This window comes from Babylonia areolata, chromosome 4 (assembly GCF_041734735.1).
Source record: "Babylonia areolata isolate BAREFJ2019XMU chromosome 4, ASM4173473v1, whole genome shotgun sequence".
NCBI classification, from domain to species: Eukaryota; Metazoa; Mollusca; class Gastropoda; order Neogastropoda; family Buccinidae; genus Babylonia; species Babylonia areolata.
The window spans coordinates 8,296,199-8,319,834 of NC_134879.1; the positions used below are offsets into that span (position 1 = coordinate 8,296,199).

The window sequence follows — 23,636 nt, forward strand, 5'->3', positions numbered from 1 at the left end:
GTTGGGGGTGGGGGGGAGTGAGGGGGGGTAGGTGTGTGTGTTTGTATTTCAGCTTCTGAAAACAATCAAAAATATTTATATGTAAAAAAAAAAAAAAAACCCCAAAAAACCCCAACAAACTTCGTCTTTTATGCAATGTGTTTCAGGTATGCAGCATGGTGATGATCATGACGTTCATCCTGGACCATCTGGAGTTGACAACTTGCCACAAACCTGCAGTTGAAGACCAGCAGCAGCAAGACCAAAGAGCAGTAAATAAGCCTCCAGCAATTCTGGATTACAACAAAAACATGGGTGCCGTGGATCATCATGACCACAGCTATGATGCCACAAGGAAAACCCTGAAGTGGTACAAATATCTGTGTGTACATTTTCTAAAAATTGCCAAGCTGAATGCACACATCCTCTACAAAAAAGCAGGCAACAGCAGTACACTCCTGGACTTCCAGAAGGATGTAATTAGTGCCATGATTTTTGGTGACCAAGACCCAGACACTGCTAAAGATGACCAAGCTGTTCGTCTGTGTGGACGACACTTCACTGATGTCATCCCACCTACCCCACAGAAGGCCCAGCTACAAAAGAGGTGCAGAGTCTGCTGGAAGAAAGGGCAAAGAAAGGATGTGAGGTTCTACTGCCCAGACTGCCCCAGCAAACCAGCACTGTGTCTTGAAGACCGTTTCCGCAAGTACCACACACAGCATTTTTACTGGCAATAGATGATGGGTGAATACACCCTTTTCATTCTTTGTGTGGACTGTGCTGGATACTTATGGACCTGAACACTGTTGCACAGCCTTTGACAGTGTGTGTGATTGATCACACAAGTTACAAGAAAGACTGGTTTTATAACCTGGTTGATGATGTAGCACATATATGATGGAATGACAGTACCATTTTTTTTATTGCAATTTATGGAATTTTTGTGTCAGATTGACTCATTATCTGAACATGTGAGTATTAAAAACAAAATCTTGGTTCATTTTCCTTTCATTTGATATATACTTTTATGGACTTATCTTAAGTACTTTTGAAATATAAGCAAATTAAAATCATAGGCGCGTTTTTCTTGTTTTTCTGAAAATGTTCTCAGCATAGGCTATAGCAAAACGTAGTAGCAGTGAAGGGGTTAATAGGTCACTTAAAAACCCATACATAAAACATTCACTGTACAAAGAAACATGCAAGGTCCAATGTCCATGTTTCTAAAGCATACAGATATTCGTGAATTTGTGGGGAAAAAAATCCTATGAAGAAAACAACTGTGAACATTCAAGAACTCCCAGATGATAGTCTCACCTTGACCAGTTTGCATTCTCTGGATTCTGAGAATGCTGGGAACATTTCTTCATACTTTTGCACAGACAACTGAGCATTGACGAGGTCGACACACATGTGACAAACACAGGCGCGGAAAAAGTGATCCTTGGCACTGTACTTCAGCAGACTGTTGTCCATGGCAAACATCCCCAACTGGAAGGGAAGGAAACAATAAAAATCATTATTATTATTCTTTACAGGTTACAGGTCCCTTGGCCATTAAAATATTCCATTCTATTCTATTCACATATCAACATACACACATGAACACACATCCTGATGAGGATTTGTTCATCATCATGGACATACAGTTCCAGGGTTTGTTCAGAATCACGTAAGTCTGGACAAGTTTTTGAGAATAGCAGACATTTCAGGGGCTGGAAAAGTCTTGCAATCTTGATAAACAAGATATGTTCTGTATCTGTTATTATTAAGCATCGGGTTAAAAAAAAAAAAAAAAAAAAAAAGGCAGAGAGTAGATCTGAACCTAGAATGTTCAGATGGGAAGAAATTGTCTTTGTCTGTGCACTAATGCAGATCTATCAATGACATTCAAAAATTAACATTTTAGCATGCTTTTTTTAACGTGAAAACGATTGTGGTATCAAAGTGATAATATTGTTTAAATCATGTTATTTGGGTATATCTCAGGCATTTAAGAATTCTTTAAAGTCCGCGGTGAAGGAGACGTTGCCATCGCCTCAAGCCCACTGCAACACTTTGCCGTTTTTTCTGGATCTTGATAGATGTAGGACAAATTTAGTTATACTCGCTGGGAAAGTACAACATGGTCAATTCAATTTCTCTTTCATGTTTATTCTAGTTAATTGAGTATCCACTTAAAAATATTCAAATGCAGTAAACATGTCGATGATGTAGTCTGTGTCATTATATGTGTTGTGTCCAGAATTTATACTGCTGTTCTTTTAATTTTTTCTGGATCTAGATAGATGTAGGACAAATTTAGTTATACTCGCTGGGAAAGTACAACACGGTCAATTCAATTTCTCTTTTATGTTTATTCTAGTTAATTGAGTATCCACTTAAAAATATTCAAATGCAGTCAACATGTCGATGATGTAGTCTGTGTCACTATATGTGTTGTGTCCAGAATTTGTACTGCTGTTCTTTTAATTGCGAGCAAGAAAAAAAAAAGATCTGCACAGACCAGCTAGACAAGGCTGACTGAAACTCATTGAAATAGTCGATTCAATTTTTCTTTTCTCTTCATTCTAGTTAACTCACTGGAGATGAGCTGGAGCTTCAGCGCCGGTGCTCCTCCCACACAGAACGACATGCTAAAGTGTAAGATACGACGAATCTCTGAATTTTTTTCCATACACTCAGCAGTGTTCAAATGAAGGGAAACTAATCAGGCTGTCTTGAGGGACCAGTCTAGGAAAAATTGAGTTATTTCCCCTTGACCATTAACTACATGAAAGGCTTTTTTCCTACATCTTTCTTGACCCGGTCAGGGGTCGCGATGCTTACACAACAAACATGGCAGTGGAGCGGACGTACTCCCTGTGTGAGGCTGTCAAAATTGTGACAGAAGAAGGGTCAGGCATTGAACGTGACCTCCTAGACACTGGTGACGAATTCTCTGATGATTTTTCTGATGATAATGATATTCAGTTAGTACCAGATGATGATTTTGAAAGTGACGACGAAACTTTGCTGACTGACCCCTATGATGCTGAGACAGAAATCGACAGTGACATGTGACAGTCATACTGCAAGACAAGATGACTTGATGACTGTAGATATTGACGATGAGGAACAAGAGTACTTGTATGAGTGGGTGAAAGACCTGACAAACTTCCCACTGGCTGCACCTTTCACTGGGACCCCAGGACTCTCCAGACACGCCCACTCCTGTTGAGGTGTTTACAATTTGATACTTTGCTAATTTATTTCTTGTGTAAATAATGTTGATTTTACAAATTTTAATGAATAATTTGTATAGATTAATGTAAACTTATCATTTTCTGTGCGTGCACTTATTAAATTGTTTGTCTGTGCAATGGGTGTGTCAGTGTACTATGTGTGGGCGTGTCTGTGCATGTGTGTTATTTATACTGTCACTACTGAATTATTATGCTGTGTAATATTATTGATGTTTATTTTGCATTTGTTTTGGGAGGGGGGGGGGGGGGGGGGGGGTTGCCTTTTTTTTTCTTTTTTTTCTCCAATACATGCAAAAGCTTTTCTTCTTTTTTTCTTCTTTTTTTTCTTATGACAGCATTGTCTGTTACAGAAATTCAAAACACTTTACACGCATGAGGAGGAGATCTGCCAGACACAGGAGCAGACATGGGGAGACTGAGGCCAGGCAGTCACTGGCCTACATTCCACCACCAAGGAGCAGCAGACCAGGAAAACACACAGAGGGTGCAAGGTATGTTACACCAAACACAAAACACAAGGAGCGTCACGTCAAGAGGTGAAAAAAGCCACAACAATCATGTGCAAACAGTGTAAAGTGCCCCTCTGTGCTGTTCCATGCTTTGAGGTGTTCCACACAGTCAAGGACTACAGCAAATAATAATCTAGCTGCAGCAGAAATGTGTAAATAGGGTTGTTGTTTTTTTCTTTTTTTCAAGTGATGGATTTGTATGGTTTTGCGTTTTCTGTCTTTCCAGTGTTGTGATCTTCTTCTTTTTTTTCTTTTTTTTTTTAATAGTTTGTTGTGCAACATTTGACTTCAAACTGATTCATGAGAATCAGGGAACCTTACTGTGTGAGAAAATCATCTTATGCTGCCTTGTGGATTAGCTGATGGATATGACATGCCTGGTGAATACAGTATACCTATTTTTCTTTTTTGTTTTTCAGTATTTAGTGACATAATTTAAAATATTAAAAAAATAAATATTTAGCAGCATTTAATGAGAAAACTGTTTTTAAATGTTAAAAGAAGAGATTGTAAACTTTCTTGTGATATATAATTTGTATGTCTTCGTCTCTGTGTGAAAGTGTGTTGAATTTTTCAAATATGTCCATATTTGCCCGTCACAGCAAAACTACATGAACTATTTAACTACATCTCCATAGAGTTAATTCAGTGTCCACAACAGAATATTTATATACAGTAAACACGTCAATAGTGTAATTAGTGTCACTGTATATGTTCTGTCCAGAATTTGTATTTCTTTCATTTTAGTTGTGAACAAGAAAAACGAGGTCATGCCGTCTTCTTACCAAGCACAGCCTACGTTCCTGCAAATGGGATGCTGTAATATGGTGTTTTCGGAATCCAGAAATAGCCTCAACAAATAAATAGTTACTGATAGGGAAACACAGCTTAATTCAGGAGACTTACAACCTATCATTGGTATGACTGTGAAGATTTTTTCCTTCTATTTTTAAGCCAAATTTGGTATTGACAAAGTATTTCCAGAGAAAATGGCAATGTTAAAGTTTATCACAGACACAGTCATACAGACATACACACACACACACACAGACAACCAAACACCGGATTATAGCATACTCACTTTGTTTACACAAGTGAGTCAAAAAGGAAAAAAAAAAAGATACATGAACAAACAAGATGTGATGAAAACTGAACACTGATACTATGATATCCACCGATCTCTTTTGTCAGAGGTGTAGCAGAAGCATCTGGGGGGAGAAATGCATAAGCAAGAAAACATTCAAACCAACCTGTTCATAGATGTCAATGGCTTTCTCATAGTTCTCCAGCTGAGCCGAGTATTCTGCTACCTTTGTCAAACACTTGTTAGCTGAACTGTGCAACAAACAACGGAGCAGATATTTTACAAGCTAGACTTCCCAAAAAGTTATAGACCACTTCATTAAAAGTAAATAAATAAATAATAAAATAACTACAGACTTCCCAAACAATTAAAGACCATTTCATTAAAAAAACAAAACAAAAAACAACATTCCCAACAGTTAAAGATCATTCATAATTTTTTTTTTTTAAATATGGACTTCCCAACAATTAAAGACCACTTCATAAAAGGAGTCATGTTTTCATAAAATGTGTAAAAATCTAGATTATTTAAAACATGCATGCTACATATGGTTAAGAAATACAGAGATGATTGAAATCATGGAGCATCATTATGTACCCGTAATGATGAAACATTTTAACTTATTATGTATCAAGTGTGTGTCATTGTGCACTTATCTTACTTTTTTTTCTTTATAATTATTCAAATATAAGAAATCTGCTTCCAACAGCCTCCCATTCCTCTTCTCTCCATCTTCACCTTAAGTCCACACTTAGTCTTTCTCTGCCTGTCTCAAAATACTAAAATAAACAGTGTGACACTGAATGTACTGGAAGTTCTTCCACATCAAACTAAGTGCTCCAGCGTTCTACCCCTCAAGTGCACCAGGATGGAAATTTCCATCCCCTTCTGGTGTGCAAAAAAGTGCTCCAGGACAGAAATTTTCTTCTGTGTCATTGTAGAATTTTTCCTATAAAAAAATCATCAATTTCATGTTATATTGCCATCAATAGATAGTGTTCATTTTCCTTTCAGGAACATACAGATTATATATACATATACCTTCTTTTAGTAGTTTGTATGCTATATTTTTTTTATAAATAATTACCCATCATGACCAAACCATCCCTTGACAAATAGTTGTCACTGAACATAAAACGGGCTTGGCACTAAAAGGGCTGACAGTATGAGACAGTATCACATATTCTTCCACATCAAATCAAAGTGCTCCAGCCTTTAACAGTATGAGACAGTATCACATATTCTTCCACATCAAATCAAAGTGCTCCAGCCTTTAAAAGTATGAGACAGTATCACATATTCTTCCACATCAAATCAAAGTGCTCCAGCCTTTAACAGTATGAGACAGTATCACATTCTTCCACATCAAATCAAAGTGCTCCAGCCTTTAACAGTATCACATATTCTTCCACATCAAATCAAAGTGCTCCAGCCTTTAACAGTATGAGACAGTATCACATTCTTCCACATCAAATCAAAGTGCTCCAGCCTTTAACAGTATGAGACAGTATCACATATTCTTCCACATCAAATCAAAGTGCTCCAGCCTTTAACAGTATGAGACAGTATCAAAAATTCTTCTGTGTCATTCCAAAGTGCTCCATCAATTAACAGAATTATCTGTTCCCAAAATTATGTTAAATCTAACAAACTTACCAGCCGCCATGGCGAAGTGGTTAGCGTCATGGACTGACAGCTGGGAGGACGTGGGTTCGAATCCCAGCGGAGGTGGGTTTTTCGGCCCGTGGCCGGCTCCTACCCAGAGTTGAGTGTGCTGTGGGCTTAAATGGGGAGACTGGGACCACACAGTCGAGTGTCATCCACTTCAAGGATGCGTCTTTGGGTGTGTTGCTCTAATTACCAGACCAACACTGCAAGTGTCTGTATCTCTCGGGCCTGGTTAACGCGGGGATATCATTATGACAGGAAGCGTAGGGTACAGCCTTGTCACGCAGTCCCAAACCAAAATGGACTTCCACAGCAACATCGTCATCATCATCATCATCCTCCTTCTCCTTCATCGTCACCAATATAAACAAAATAGTCTCAAAGTCTGTGACCTTTCATGCCCTGCTCTCATGGTGACCTCAGTTTCGATACCCCTCCACTTCCGTGCTTGGGGGGAGTCCTGTCAATGTCGTCGGTGTCGGCGGATTCATGGGGGGCTGTTGTTTGAGGGACGTGGTGGCGGTCTCCACTCTGGGAGAGACGCTCACTCAGTCTGGCTCTGCGACTAAGCCATGATTGTCATTAGTAGGGGGCTTAGTAGGTGGTGTCCTAAGTACGTTAAAACAGAACAGGCACCACTGAACACCACCGAAGTGACTCAGCAGCAGTGCAGGGTCTCCTCTGGTGTGTGGCCTCCAGGCGACCTAACATCGATGGTTCCCTGTGGACTGCCGACGCTGGGACTGCGACGGACGAACCCGGGTGTGGCCGTGTATGGGGGAATCTAAATGAGCGGCGTGGGTGTAATGCCACTGAAAGGGCGCAGATGATGGGGCAGCAAAAAAAAAAAAAAAAAAAAAAATCTAACAAACTCGACTTGACCCACTGGTGCAGACCGGCAGGAGTTCGATTCCTGTCCTGTGCAAACCAAAAGTAAATGACCTCCCTTAGTATATTACCACCCTTTCACATGCCTGTGCTCTAATCCTCTTCTTCTTCGCCCTGAATTCAGACTGACAAGTTAAATTTAAGGTGGCATCACAATCTGCCTTCATGGTGGAGGCAGACAGCACCCTGCACAGTGCTCACCTGTTTGACTCCTCCCCTTTGTAGTAATCTGCTGCCTGCTCGTAATTGGCCACTGCCTGCAACATGCACTGTACAGTTCTAGTGTTCGTATAACAACACATTCATGGAAGTCTGGAAAAGTCTCTGAAAAATGACAGAACCATTTCAAAGGCTGGTTAAGTCTTAGAATCTACATTTTGGCCTTTAGGATTTGGTAAAAGTCTTGGAATTTTTTTTTCTGGTTGCCCTTGACCAGTACCATTCAATACAGAGCTATAATGCATTAAAAGAAAAAGAAAAAAAAAAGCTAACCAAGATCCACTTATGGTAAAAGGAATAGCAGAGTATCATATAAAAAATTTTTATAAACTCTGTCATTTCATGGGTAGCCCTGTTTTCTTCAATGCCAAGAAATACAGCTGAAATGTTTTCACAGCCTTGAACACGCAACACGTCATCTGAACTTTTACACTGTACTCTGTACTTCTCCCTGCCTGTCTTTCTCTCTCCTTCTCCCTTTCTCTTTCATGCAAACACACAAGCACACACACATGCGTGCACACACACTTATGCACACATACACACACATATATATGCACACATACACACACATACACATGCGTACATGCACACACATGCACATACACACACACACACACAAACACACAGTTTAAGTTTCAAGGCAGCATTAAAGCATGCAGACTAATCCATAAATATACACTACACCACATTATCATTATTATCGTTATTATGAGCATTTACGCCAAATAAGCCCTAGGCATTTACAAACAGAACACGGATGTAAATATCAAAAAGGAAACATTGAACACAAGATACCAAACATTATTAAAAATTCTTATCCGCCCCCCCCCCCCCCCACCCCCCACAACAACACACACAAGCGCACACACACACACAAGTCACAGCACACAAGTCATAAATAGTACACAATCAAAAATACAACCAACTTCTGAAACTATAAAAACTCACTCACTCACTCACTAATACTGTAGTAATAGTCATTCTAGTTCATACTGGAAAGGGATGAGCTATTGAAAATTATTCAGGAGAAGAAAAGGTGTGTCTTCAGACTGGATTTGAAAGATAGCAGCGAAGATAAATAATAATAAATAATAATAATAATGGTATTTATATAGCGCTGGATCTTGTGCAGAGACAAATCAAAGCGCTTTCGCACCAGTCATTCACACGCATGCATAACTCTAATACTGCAGAAACTAAAGACAAGGAAGGGCAGGCAAGGGAGGCTATTTTGGGAAGAGGTGGGTTTTAAGGCCAGACTTGAAAGAGCTGAGTGTGGAGACTTGACGAAGCGAAAAAGGAAGTTCATTCCAATCGCAAGGTCCAGAAACAGAGAAAGAACGGCGGCCAATAGTCAAGTGTTTGAATCTGGGTATGCGTAAACAGAGTGGATCCGAGGCCGATCGTAGTGAGCGAGATGGAGTGTAGAGGTGAAGGCAGCCGCAGAGATAGGAAGGGGCAGTTTTGTGAATGCATCTATAACATAGAGTGCTGATCTTGAACTTTATTCGGTGTGAGACAGGGAGCCAGTGGAGATGTTGCAAAAGAGGAGTGATGTGCTCAGATCTTTTCTTTCTGAGGACGAGTCGGGCAGCAGAGTTTTGTATGCGCTGAAGGGGCTGAATGGATGAAGCAGGCAGACCAGACAATAAAGAGTTACAGTAGTCAAGGCGAGAGAGAATGAGAGAAACGACAAGTCTAGATGTTGCGTCAGTGGATAGATATTTCCGGACGGCACTGATGCGTCGCAGTTGACAGTAGCAGGACTGACATGTCTGACTGATAAATTTTTGCATGGACAGTGTATTGTCAAGGACAACACCGAGGTTCCTGACAGACGTGGAAAGAGGGATGGATGTACTGCCAAGTTTGATTGTGTCAATTGTGATGGAAGACGAAGACGAAGACGAAGATGAGTAACGGAGAGACTGAGGAAGCTGATTCCAAAGAATGGGGGCTTGGATTGAAAAACTGTGTTGGCCACATGTTTTGGTTCAAGCAGGGGGCATCCTAAGCATGTGGGTGTCAGAAGAAGAACAGAGTTGGTGTGAGGGTATGTAAGGATGAATGAGATGAGAAAGATACCGTGGACCAGAAGCCTCAATGGACTTGAAACAAAGAGAGATGGCTTTGTAAATAATTCCACATCTGTTCTTTTTTCTTTCTTTCTTTTTTTTTTTAAGGAAGCAGATGCCTGACATTATGCATTAGCCCAATACACAGGTCAACCACTGAGAGCTTATCATAGGTACATATAGATTAGAATTATAACTTCAAAATCAAAATAAAATTACACACACACACACACGCACAAACACACACACACATGATACAAACACACACTCAACTAGATATAAAATCAATTCACCCATGTTCAATCAACAAGAAACAAAGGTTCACCTTTTCCATATCAGCAAGTTCTGACTCATAAATCTCTGCCACTGTGATATGGTGTTTGGCCGCCATTGTGAATCGACCCTGCAATGCAAAATGTACAAAGATTTAAAGAAGAAATGTAATGCTTTTGCCCCTTTTGGAGTGTGGAGGATACAATAACAATATGTACACACTGAATCACAGTTTCAACCCAACTACTGAAACAAGCATAAAAACGTACCAAATATAATTCCTGAATAAACTTACATAAAGAATAATAATTTGAAGATAAATAAATCAAAATGGAGTATATTGACATGTATGTTCCAGATGTAAAGCCATGTTACACATCCTTTTGAAATAAATCAAAATGCAGTATACTGACATGTATGTTCCAGATGTAAAGACATGTTACACACCCTTTTGAAATTTTGTGATTTTCTTTAGGCTGGGTTTTCTTCCCAGGACAAAATGAACTGCATAAACCGAACACTGATAATTTGTCTGATCAAAATTTGTGACTCTCAAACAAAATGAGATTCATTTCAACAGTTCCCATACTGCAGTCACTGCAATTTCTGATTTCTCTGCCTTCACCTTCCCTTCTTTCTATTTCAATCTGTAGTTTATGTTTTTGTACAGTCTAAACAATGACAGTATTTCTTAAAGTGACAATCAAGTGCACATCAAATAAAAATAAATACTGTTTGATGAAAACAAACACAGCAATGCATGTCTCTTTTCATGATAAACAACTGCACAATATTTAAAACTATACTATTTTACCTGATTCTAAAATGTAATTCTCAAATCACTCAACTGGAATGACCTTCTGCATCCATGGTGTCAGTTTTATAGTAAAGCAGTAAGAATGATATTTGGATTGCAGTTGATCAACAATTCCAATACATGTTAGCCATCAGCTTTTATCTGCCAAAAACTCAATAATGTATTATGCACTGTCATCATCTGTCTCCACCCCTCCTAACCCCCCCCCCCCCACCCCCCCACACACCTGCACACTCTGTCCATCTCTCTTACCATGTCAGTATAGATTTCAATGGCTTTTTGTATACAGTTGACAGCCTCTGGAAAGCAAAACGCATAAAAATATTGAGTGTTGAAAACTGACAATATACAGTACTATATAGTTACTATTACAAAGAAAATATAACAATCATAATTATTATAATAACATATAAGCACAACGATAAAACTACATTTCAACAAGAATAACAGATCAAAAAAGACACTTAGTTGAACATGATACTATGGACTGTTCCTCCACCACTGGTATCTCTTCAAACACGAACAAACTTCACAATCCTGATAAATCAGTAAGCAACTGTTAACAACAAGCAAGGCAAAGTCTTCAAGGCTCACATGTGATTCTGAACAATTAAATAAAAAAAAGGAAAAAGCATCATTTAACCTCTATCCCACCCTTACCTCCCCAAGTCCCACCCACCCCACCCCCTCTCCCCCCAAAAAGCAAGCCTTTAGACTGAGTGCAAATCAGGTCTTTTTCTAATGGCATAGTACTTTCATGTAATTTAAGAAGAGCGGGAGGAGATAGAGGAGTGGTGCAAGGCGACAGGTTGAAGGTCTGGCAGTGGGTGTGAAGGGGGCATGGCCCCCTCTGTCAGTGAACTGTCATTTCACAGTGTTCAGTTGCCTGGAATGACAGTCAATAATCCACAATTTCTATGAAACCCAAGGTTGACAGATGAGAGACAGGAATCATGTGTTTCTTACTTTTTCATGCTTTTTGTCACTGATCAGTTGACTGATTTCTTTGTACAGGAGGCAAACCAGATGCACAGCAGACACTTTATCTGATCAGTTACAACCAGTAGGAAGAGTAATACAATTAAAGGGCTCTCTCCTCTAAAGGGATGCTCTTAGGTGTATGAAAAGCTTGACTGCTCACTTTCTGAAAATAACGGACTTTCTATCCTGACTGTGCCCACTTCTGTCATTGCTGGGACAGTAATTCACTTGTATGATACAATAGTTGTGATTGTTAACATAAATTTATAAGCCCTTTTATTTTCTTCTACTGGTATAATGAGACAGAAAACATGCTTTTTCCAGCTTTTTTTTTGTTTTGTTTTTTTTGCTTATTTTCCCTTGGGGTTTTTTTTGGTGCTTATTTTCCCTGTGGAAGTGGAAATAGACTTTTGTTTTTAATGCATAAAAATCATTTTCACTTTTAAATACCTGAATAGTTATTCTACATTCAAAATAATTGGGAAAAGGCCTCAATTTAGAGTCCACATTAATTTTCCTTCACAAAAAAAGTTTACTTTTGTTCTCTATTCCCTGAATCCTCAAAATTCCCTGACAAGAGAAGAGCTCTGTTTTACAAAATTATCTGGCCCTGAACAAGTCATGTTTGAGAAAGCAGGATGACTTGTGCTACTTATTTGCCAGGCGATTTTGTGTTGCAGAGGGTAATATTTTTGACTCACTTGTGTAAACAGGTTTTAACTGTTGTCTGTGTGTGTGTGTGTCTGTGGTAAACTTTAACATTGACATTTTCTCTGCAAATACTTTGTCAGTTGACACCAAATTAGACATAAAAATAGGAAAAATTCAGTTCTTTCCAGTCATCTTGTTTAAAACAATATTGCACCTCTGGGATGGGCACAATTTTTTTTTTTTAAAGAAGACAAATTATATGCAAACTGCATTTACTGTTATATTTATATTTTTTTAATTCTCTAAACTTGGCACTTTGATCTGATATTCTGACATAACAACAAGAGCAGTCATTTTTATAATTTTTTTGTTCAAGCAAGAACTTCTTTTGCTAAGCATGGAAATTATATTTATTTTGCATGTCTTTGGTGCAGATAGTAAAAAAAGGGAACTTACTCTGTAATTAATGCTAGGGGACTTACTTGCTTTGAACTGATATTTCTCATCTTAAACATTACACTTTGAAATTATGCTCAATACATAAAAAGCTTGTGTGTTTTACTCTCAGTGTACAGGGCTTTCACTATGTTCATTCGCCGAAGTGGTATTTTTTGAAAAATACTAAAATCAATAGGACGAGTGGACTTTATAGATCTATTGGCTGAGCCCTGAAGGTCATGGGTAAAAATCAATTATGTACACATAATTATACATATTCAAAGCGCATGCTCATATTCTTCGCGAACGACGCCATTTTGTTTCAAGTTGTTGACCTGCCCAATCAATCCTATATTCAATCGACAATACACAATAACATGTGATGGAAAGTTGGACAAGGAGACCGTTAAATATTTATTCAAAGAAAGATTTGTGAACGCCTCATCACTTACTGGATTATGCCCCAAACTGCCATAAAAATATCCACAGAATCAGTCGGAATTCACAGTTAAAAACTGTAAACCATGCGAGTTAATATCCCTGAACTGAGTGAAATGTAAAAATTTCCAGTCTTGACTTTTCTCAAAATGAAGTCCTTTTCACTTCATACGATGTTTATAAGTACTTGTACTTGGCTCTACATGTTATTCGTTTAACAAAATACTAAATTTTCATATCAACTTTAAAACTATAAAACTAGAATGAACATAAATGAGAAAATGAATCGACCGTGTCGTACTACATTCCCGTCGGGTGTAACTAAACTTGTACATCTATCTAGATCTAGAGAAAACGGCTAAATGTTGCAGTGTGATTGCGGCAATAGCCACGTCTCCTTTACCACGGATTTTTTGAATGCCCGAGTTACACCAGAATGATATGATTTAAACAGCGTTCTCACTGAGAATACTGCAATCGATTTATCACCCTTTAAAAAAGTATGTTCAAATATTAAATTTTAGAATGTCAGTTAAGGAGCCACGATAGTGTAATGGGTAAGACAGTTTCTTCTCACCCGAACACGCGGGGTTCGAATCTGGTTAGTTCTTTTTTCTTTTCTTTTTTTAACCCGAAGCTTTATAATAACAAATACTGAACACATTTTAACGATTAGATTTAATTTTTTTTTTTAAGTGTATCACAAGTGAGTCTTGAAGGTCTTGCCTCTCTTGTTTTGAAACTGCAATAGTAGCATGTAAACTACTGCAATAAAGTATACATAACCCACACTTTTTGAAAAAGAACATGTAATGACTGTCAAATTCTGATATAAGTTCATTTGACACCATGACTGTATGTATCCATGTACTTCAATTGCAGCTCCTGCCTGTGTCACGCCCACTCACTTCATGCTCACTTTCAGACAGTATCAAAGAGGTTAACAGTGACCCAGTTGGCTCACAGTGCAGGGGGGAAAGGGGGTGAACACTGTTCATAATTTTGCCTGTAGAGGATAGGTATTTGATCAATGCAAGCGTGCTTTTCTAATACCAAGCCATACATGTAATTCATGACTCCCATGAAACTGTTCACCACCCTTCATCAATCTTTTCCTCCCTCCCAGCCCTAATAACTCAGTGGAGGGTTTGTATTTGAGGTCAACTCTAGGTCAACCACAGACTCCTCTGCTTTTTCTCCTTTGCTGGCTACATCCAGCTCTTCCAACAACCCCCACCCTCCCTCCTCTCTGCAAATCATCATTCTAACAACATTCAGTCACATCAATCAAATCATTCAACAAGGTTTTGCCACACCTAGCACTCAATTCATTATTATCAGTGACTTTTAAAGTTTCTGCAATATCCTTGATGACAAAATCTTTTCTTTTTTTTTTTTTTTTACAGTTGGAAAACACTACTGTTTCAAGCCACTATGGACAGGTAAGTTTGTTGTTCACCATTTTGAAATCATCGTGAGAGGGGTACTGACAATAACATCCAGATATTGTCATGCAGAGTGTGATTAGCTGTTGCTCCTTGTGGATAACTGAAGAAGACATATCAAACTTTCTGACTAGTGGTTATTGGGACACATGAACTTTAAAATAAAACTGTAAAAAAACAACCCAGAAATGATGATCACACACACACACACACACACATATATATATATATATATGTCAATGGGCAAGAAGCGGAGCATTTCTTATTATGTATATACATCATGGGGCATTGAAGAGGTTAAGGAGAAGAAAAGAAAATATAATTATCTATTTTGCATAATAAATATATATATCTATATTTATGTCCTATTACACAGCAGAATTTTGCTGCTCCTTGCAGCTTGCATGCATCAATGTAATTCCCATACTAATATTAATATGTTTTGACTAAATGACTGCTGTTAGTCAACGAATCAATTTGTGAGATAAGGGTAAAAAATAAAAGTGCTAGACAATTTTGTGAACAAGAAATAAAAATGAAACAGTAAAATGATTATTGAAAGATTTATTGCTTCATTGTCCCCTTGCAAGAAGTGTTCTGGCATTATGAATTGAATGTGTGGAAAGAGATACATTTATTATTTTATAGAAAATATTTTAAAGCAAAATGTTTAGTGTTGATAAAGAATTCCCAGGGAAGACACACACATGCACACACATATACAAACACAAACATAATACATACACATACATGCACAAGACGACTGTAACAATATCATTACAAAGACACACTGTTCACAGTGAAATATCCTATAAAAAAAAAATTACCATTGGCGTCTCCTTTGCGATAGCAGTTTCCAGCATCTACATAGTGTGTGGCCCCCTCGTGTTTGCTGCCCAGTGATAACTGCAGTTCTGCAGCCTTGCAGAATGCCTCTCCTGCCACTGCAATATAGAATATAGAATGCTATAAGATTATTTTTAAGAATCAAGAGAATCAAGAATATTTAATCCTTTGACCCCTACTGGGGCATGGAGGATACAGAATAACATCGACTGAATTATACAACAAAATTAAAACTTGAACAGCAATTAAAACACTGAAACTGGTGATAAAAACAGATAAGCAATGACCATATCATTATGTGATCTTTCCAATTTTGATGAATTTCCCTACCTTCAAACACACTCTTCGAAACCTCTGAAGAAAGATAACTTATTTGGAACAGAACAGAGTCACTCCCCTTTATCTTATTTAAGACAGTTCACTGATGCTGTGCTTTTACAATTCACATTACATGCATTGCTTGAAATTAAGTCCTGTTCACTTCTCTCCCCCACCTCATGGTACACACAGAAAATAGTTGTTTTCTTTTTCTTGATTGCAGAGGGTTTGTTGTGTAATTTACTACTAATACTGTCCACTGTGCAAATAAACTGGATCCACTGCATACCACGGTGTTCCCACGTGTTTGGTGTTTGGACAAACAAACTCACGTCAGACAAATTGCATCCTTACAAAGCACCCTGCCATTTCACATACACACCATCAATTAAACAGTCTTTTTCATATCCCATTACAGATCTTTTTAAAAAAAAACAACAACCATGCAACACAACCACCTGTAAGTTACAGCTGAATGCGGACAAAACTGAAGCAATGATTGTTGGAACTAAACAAAAACTGTCTTCCATCACAACTGACACAATCAAACTAGGCAGTACATCCATCCCTCTTTCCAGTTCAGTCAGGAACCTCGGTGTTGTCCTTGACAACACACTGTCCATACAAAAATTTATCAGTCAGACATGTCAATCCTGCTACTGTCAATTGCAGTGCATCAGTTCCGTCCAGAAATATCTGTCCACTGATGCAACATATAGACTTGTCGTTTCTCTCATTCTCTCTCGTCTTGACTACTTTAACTCCCTATTGTCTGGTTTGCCTGCTTCATTCATTCAGTCCCTTCAGCGCATACAAAACTCTGCTGCCCGACTCGTCCTCGGAAAGAAAAGATCTGAGCACATCACTCCTCTTTTGCAACATCTCCACTGGCTCCCTGTCTCACACAGAATAAAGTACAAGATCAGCACTCTATGTTATAAATGTATTCACAACTCTGCCCCTTCCTATCTCTGTGGCTGCCTTCACCTCTACACTCAATCTCGCTCTCTACGATCGGCTTTGGATCCACTCTGTTTACCCATACCCAGATTCAAACACTCAACTGATGGCCGCCATTCTTTCTCTGTCTCTGGACCTTGAAATTGGAATGAACTTCCTCTTTCGCTCTGTCAGGTCTCCACACTCAGCTCTTTCAAGTCTGACCTTAAAACCCACCTCTTCCCAAAACAGCCTCCCCTCCCTGCCTCTTCCTTGTCTTCAGTTTTTTGTTTTTTTGTTTGTTTGTTTGTTTGTTTGTTTGTTTGTTTTTTGTTGTTTTTTTTTCCCTCCAGTTTTAGAGTTATGCATGCGTTTGAATGACTGGTGCAAAAGCACTTTGATTTGTCTCTGCACAAGATTCAGCACTATATAAATATAATCATTAATCAATTAAAAGGTAAAATATGTACATCATCAGAGATTATGTTAGATTTGACTGCAATTCCAATTCCACCTGAACAGCGGTTGGAAAGACAAGAACGGTTAAACAGCTAAATATAATATCCCAAATTCTCAAAACAACGTGACACAAAGAGTTATCAATGTCATCAGTCTTTGTTTCCAAGAACACAATGACATCGAACTGTTGTACATAATCTACGAACTCCCTGTACTGCAGACATGACCGAAATCCACACACATTCAGGGACAGAAATGTTAGTTCACCATGTTGTGTCTGTGGATACATTGAAGAGATACTACTAACAGAATTATATATATATATATATATCTAACAGATACAGATTGTGTGGGTGTGGGATGGACCAATGGGGTGCCAATGGTAGGATTGTTTCCAGACCCATTACGGCATCAGTTTTGAAAATGACCCATTGATTTGAGGTGAACAAGTCAAATGACCCATGGTGTCCTGAACCAAACTTGCTCACAGCTTCCATAAAAATATTTTTTAAGAAGTGAAAGATGGCCTTGCTCTAGGTTGGGGGGTAAAGTTCCCTTGGCAAATATGTGAGTGTGTGTGTGTGTGTGTGTGTGTGTGTGTGTGTGTGTGTGTGTGTTTGCACGCTCTAGGTTGGGGGGTAAAGTTCCCTTGGCGAATAAGTAAACACATGTACACATGCGTTGCTGTAAAGCGTTATTTACGTTCTTTGTATTTTTGATTTGTATTACATTTCACCAACATCAGTATTACTTCAGCCTGATACATTTCTTAATTTCATTTTCTTTTTAAAAATATATTGAAAGGGTAAAGCTGAATCTGTTTGTTTTTTTGGGGGGTGTTTTTTTTTTTTTTTGTGTGTGTTTTTTTGTTTTTTTTCTTCAATACTTATAGACTGTGACAGAGCGAGTTTTGAATGCCTGTGGCCAGAGGAAGAACGGGAATATATATATTTTTTTGTACATTTAGAATACCTGTATGAATGTGAAATGTTTTGCACGTGGTAAGTGTGGGTGAATCGTGAGCTGTGCATGTTCATGTGTGTGTATGTATATGTATGTGCTGTAACGTCAGTCTGAATGCATCAGAGCTCGGGTGATGTGTGTCTGTGTGCCTTGACTGTTCCGAACATCAGGAGGGAAAAAAATTAAGTTTTTATTTCATTGTTTATTCAATGATTGGTTGCTGGATTATTTTTATTCGAAATTCAACTTATGATTGAATAGTTTGAGAATTTAGTAGTTTTTGCTGTTGGTTTTGAAATGTTTGCTTTTTGATAAATTAATACTTTTTTGTGTAATTTATAAGACGTAGTGACTCATAAATGAATATTGTATTGCTAACTGGAAAATAGTATGAATGCATGAGTGGTGTGAAAGAATAGCAAATATAAGAAAATAAAATAAGGGGACAATAAATGAAGGGGGAACATTGAGGATTAGCTGGATGCTCGTTCAGTGTGTCGGAAGGAATAATCAGTTTAAATGGAGTGTGCCAAGAGCTGAAACATGGAAAAAGTGTTGCCAGGGCTCCATGTTGACTGGCCATGGAGTGGAGGGACCTTGTGGAACTGGAATGTTCACGGAGGAGGAGGTGCCCGAGTTTCCCACGAGTGAGTGGGGTGGACATCGACACTACTGTGAGTAAACTAACTGGCCGGCCTAGGACTGAGGCGATCCTGGGATTGGATCAAGTTGTGCACAGAGAGAACTGACTTGTGACAGTCAAGACATTTGTTCCTGTCTTAAAAAAAAACAAACATAATTAAAATAACTTGTTTCCAGGTGGAAGTGTGCATGAGTGAATGAAAAAAACATTTTTTTTTTTTTTTTTTTTTTTTTGGTCTTAATAATTATATTTGGCTCAGAGGAAAATTCCTTGTGTCTGTTTTTCTGTTTCTGTTTACTGAGAGAGTGAGAGACTGAAGACTGAACTTGCTAAATATTTCTTCCCTTATCTTGTCTGTCTCCTCACCCACTTAGTAACACTGGCGACCCCGACTTGTTTTCTTTGAGTAGGCTGTTAGTTATGCATGCATTAAGATAGGCCACTGCACCATTCACGAGTGAGTTCTCTGTTGGAAATCTTGTAATTTTCATCATTTGATAAATCATCTTGTTCGGAAATATTTCTTTATTATTGATAAGCTGTCTCTTTTGGCAATCTTTAACTTGTTTTTTGGACTTTTTCTCTTGTAAACTATTTAGAAAATCTTTTATATTTTCGTTTTGTGTGAATGTGTGGTTAATTTGACTAGAATTCATCTTCAGCTTCTACTTTTATAAGTTTTTACTATATGTGAAGGACTAGTGTTTGTGTAACCTAATCTTCCTGCTTCCATAGCATTAATTTTGTTTTCTATCTAGTTATCTGGTAGAATTTATTTTTTTTCTTGTTTGTGTTTACCCCTGAGCCATGCGTGTTTGGTTTGTTATCAATAGGGTACAAGCCACATTTGCTTTTCTTTCCATGCAATTTTTTTTCTTGCTGATGTGCTATTATTCAATTTAATTTTGTTTCTCTTCCATATCATAATCTGTCTTTTAAAAAAAGTTGAACTGTTGGAGTGCTCACTCAGGTCAGCTAATTTTCTTGTTCAATTGTAATTGTAGGAGAGAATAACTGTATTGTATTTTTCTTGATTGGCAGTCAAACGTGGTTGCTTCCCATAATTGTGGATAATTTATTAACCTCCTGATATTGATTAACTGGAGGCTTTTTGTTTCTTCTTACCACTGACTGGTTACCAAACTTGACTATTGTGTTAAGGTTGTTTGTTTGATACCTGTAATTCATCGGCGCAGGATTTTACTTGTGCTACTGTTGTTATTCCAATATTTCCAGTTACTGTTTAATTTTTCTTAACTTCTTTTCGTCATGTCCAAGTCAGATTTGGACCGTACTCACCTCAGTGACACAGGGACGATGGATCCAACCTTTCAATTCAATGAGGCAGGTGAAAAGCTAGGGCTCACTGGGGAGAAATTACAAAAAATTGTGACTGCTCATCTTGAAAAATTTGAAGAAAAAGTAAAGGCAGATAGAGAAAGAGAGGAAAGGCATGAGAACAGATTGTTAGTCAAGTTGGAGGCAGAAGAAAGAGACAAACAAAGACAATATGAATTGGATATGAAAAAACTCGAGCTCCAAACTTCTGCTTCTGCTTCTTCCTTGCCTGGCAATAGAGCCCAAGGTGGGATTCGACCCCAGTATCCTAAACTTCCTGTATTCAAGGAAGAGAAGGGTGATATTGACAGTTTTTTGAAACGCACATGAAGACTAACAAATGGCCCTCGTCTGAGTAGCTGATCTATTTGTCTGCTTATCTGGAGGGGACTGCTCTTTCTTTGTATCACTCTTTGTTTTCTTCAGGTACTATGACTTATGAGAGCCTACGGGAAGAACTTTTGCTGAAATTTCAGTGCTCAAAAGATGGCTTTCGGGAGAAGTTTCGTAGTGCTAAACCTGAAGCAGATGAATCTTTCCCAACGTTTACAACATGACTGACACATCTTCTAACTCGTTGGTTGGCTCTTGCTGATGTTCGTCAGACTTATGAAGATCTTTTTGACTTCATGTTGGCAGAACAGTTTTTGGCATGTGTTTTTCAGGATTTGGCGGCATTTCTCCGGGAACGGGACTGCAAAACTGTCAAAGACCTTACTCGCCAAGCTGAAAACTACCGTTTGGCACATCCTGGTAAGGTTCAAGTGCGTTTGTTCCTGATCGATCATGTGTCTATGATAATGGTATGGGGCAGTTTCCCAGACATGCACAAGGATTGAAGAACTTTGGGAGAGGAGGTCGAGGAAGTCCGAACTCTAGCAATGGAGGCATGTCTCAAACTTCTGTGCCAGATTTCGATAAATCTGAATGAGGATTTTGTTCGGGTGACAGGAGTAGAATTCCCCATGGAATTCACAGGTGTGGAATTACACGACCTTCTTAGTGTTGGCATTGTAGAGGATTTGGCCATTTGAGGAAATACTGCCCTACTCCCAAGTCAGCTAGTGCTGCTGTTACACAGGTTGACATTCGTTTTCATGTTTCAGGAAAGAACTGTGCAAAAGATCAACCAGTCACCGGCATTCTAGTCAGTGGTTGTATCGCCGTGTCTGAGAAGGAATACCCGTTGTTACAAGGCTTGGTCAATGGCAAGCATGTTTCAGTTCTAAGGGATTCAGGAGCTAATGTTGCAGGTGTCAGGAGGTCACTTGTCATGCCAGATCAGTTTCTGGGTAATCTCAGGCAGTGCGTACCTTCGGTGGTCGAGTGGAAGTTTATCCCTTGGCGGTTGTACAGGTGGATACTCCATTGCATTCAGGTCCCTTGGAGTGCTGTGTGCTGGAAGATCCAGTTGCAGACATTATTGTTGGTACCTGGACTTCTGTTTTCCAAAGTAAGGAATCAGACAACTGTACTGCTTCAGTTGGTCTGTTTCTTGGTGTTGTGGAAGACCGGGACATTCAACCTGTTCTTCACACACTGGATGTTTCCGGAACAAGTAATGTTTTGACTCATGCTCAGTCACAGAAAGCTGGAAAAAAGCTAGTACCTCTTGAATCAGTCATGCTGGAACACTTGTCTATTGACAAAGATAAACTTGCTCGGCTTCAGAAAGGAGATCAGTCTTTAGGTCATTTGTTTCAAATGGCACAGATGGGTGTGAAACATGGTTCCAATAAAATGCCCTATTACGTCATTCGAAATGGTATCTTGATGCGAAGGTACTTACATGGTGATGTGGACGAGATTTATCAGATTGTTGTGCCAAAGCCTTTGCGCAAAACTGTATTGTTGGCTGCGCATGACACACTGTTCACAGGTCATGGAGGAGTACGTAGAACTATCTGCAGGATTTATTCCTTTTTTTTTTTTTGGCCTGGTGTACACAAGGATGTCAAGGATTACTGTCGGTCATGTGACCTTTGCCAAAAGTTTGTGGCAAAAGGACGAGTCCCTTGCATTCCGCTCGAGAAGGTTGAAAGGATCACAGAGCCATTCAAACGAATAGCAGTTGACTTGGTTGGTCCCATCAGTCCACCTTCTGAAGATGGGCATCGCTATGTCCTTACCGTGATTGATGTCACATCCAGGTATCCAGAAGCAGTTCCTCTTAAGAACATTGATACCGTGTCAGTTGCAGAAGAGCTTTTAAAGATGTTCTCTTGCATGGGATTCCCTGATGAGATTCAGTCTGATAGGGGAACGCAGTTCACCTCTGCGATGATGGATGAGATCCTTCGGTTACTGTCCATCAAGGGTGTGCGTACTTCACCTTATCAGCCGCAGTCTAATGGCGTTGTGGAAAGGTTCCATGGAACTATGAAAACAATCCTTAAGAAGGTCATTCAGAGACAACCCAAACAGTGGCACAGGTACTTACCAGCTGTTCTTTTTGCATGCAGAGAGGTCCCTTGTGAATCGACCGGGTTCTCCCCGTTTGAACTTTTGTTTGGACACAGAGCTCGTGGTCCTATGGATTTGTTGGCATCTTCTTGGTCAAGCTCACCAAACGCCACTGAGGACAAGACCCTATATCAATATGTATTTGACCTCAAGAATTTCTTGGCTGATGCATGTGAGTTGGTCACTGAAAACTTGGAGGCTGCTGAACAGAAAGGTAAAAAGTACCATGACAGGAAAGCTGTTGACAGGAAGTTTGAAGTGGGTGACGAGGTGCTTGTTTTGCTTCCTTCCGATTCCAATAAACTACTCATGATGTGGAAAGGACCATTTCCTGTGGTTGAAGTCTTCAGGTCAGATTACAGAATCAACATGAACGGTAAGAAAAATGTGTTTCATGCAAACATGCTGAAAAGGTACATTCGCCGTCCTGACTCTGCAGATATCATCAAATCTGATGTTGCCACAGGGAGTTCTTCTCTGACTGTTCAGATGGTACAAATAGTGGAACTCAGCAGATTGAGTGGTCCAGTATCCTTGGCCCTATGTATGAACCAAAGGTGTTTGAAGCATCACAAGCCACAGCTCTTCTTCCAGTTGAGGAATCTGATCCTCTTCCACTCCCTACGGTGATTGGAGGCAACTCAAAGAGTATCGATGATGTTGTTTTTGACGACATACACTCAGAAGACTCAATTGAAGAGTGTCTTTTTGTCATGTTCTTCTATTCTGACGACTGATCCTGGTTCTTTTACCAGAAACTTAGAACATGAAATTAGACTCCAACAGACTGAACCTGTTTTCAGGAAGCAGTATCCACTTCCCTTTGCTTCCAAAGAGATTCTGGAGAAGGAAGTTAGGTCAATGTTAGAGATGGGTGTCATAGAACCTTCTTCATCTCCATACTGTGCTCCTGTGGTTTTGGTGAAGAAAAAGGATGGGTCTACACGGGTT

General features: G+C 39.0%; 1 protein-coding gene across 1 annotated transcript in view; it reads right to left on the reverse strand.

Moving 5' to 3' along the window:
* The window catches only part of LOC143280822 (alpha-soluble NSF attachment protein-like), a 34,673-nt gene that overhangs the window by 4,945 nt on the left and 6,092 nt on the right, over positions 1-23,636 (reverse strand). The window contains exons 3-8 of the mRNA XM_076585522.1: positions 15,544-15,660; positions 11,016-11,062; positions 9,999-10,076; positions 7,578-7,633; positions 4,987-5,071; positions 1,300-1,473 (exon numbers count right to left, since the gene is read on the reverse strand). Coding sequence (XP_076441637.1) covers positions 1,300-1,473; positions 4,987-5,071; positions 7,578-7,633; positions 9,999-10,076; positions 11,016-11,062; positions 15,544-15,660 — 557 coding nt within the window. The remainder of the gene's footprint in view (positions 1-1,299; positions 1,474-4,986; positions 5,072-7,577; positions 7,634-9,998; positions 10,077-11,015; positions 11,063-15,543; positions 15,661-23,636) is intronic.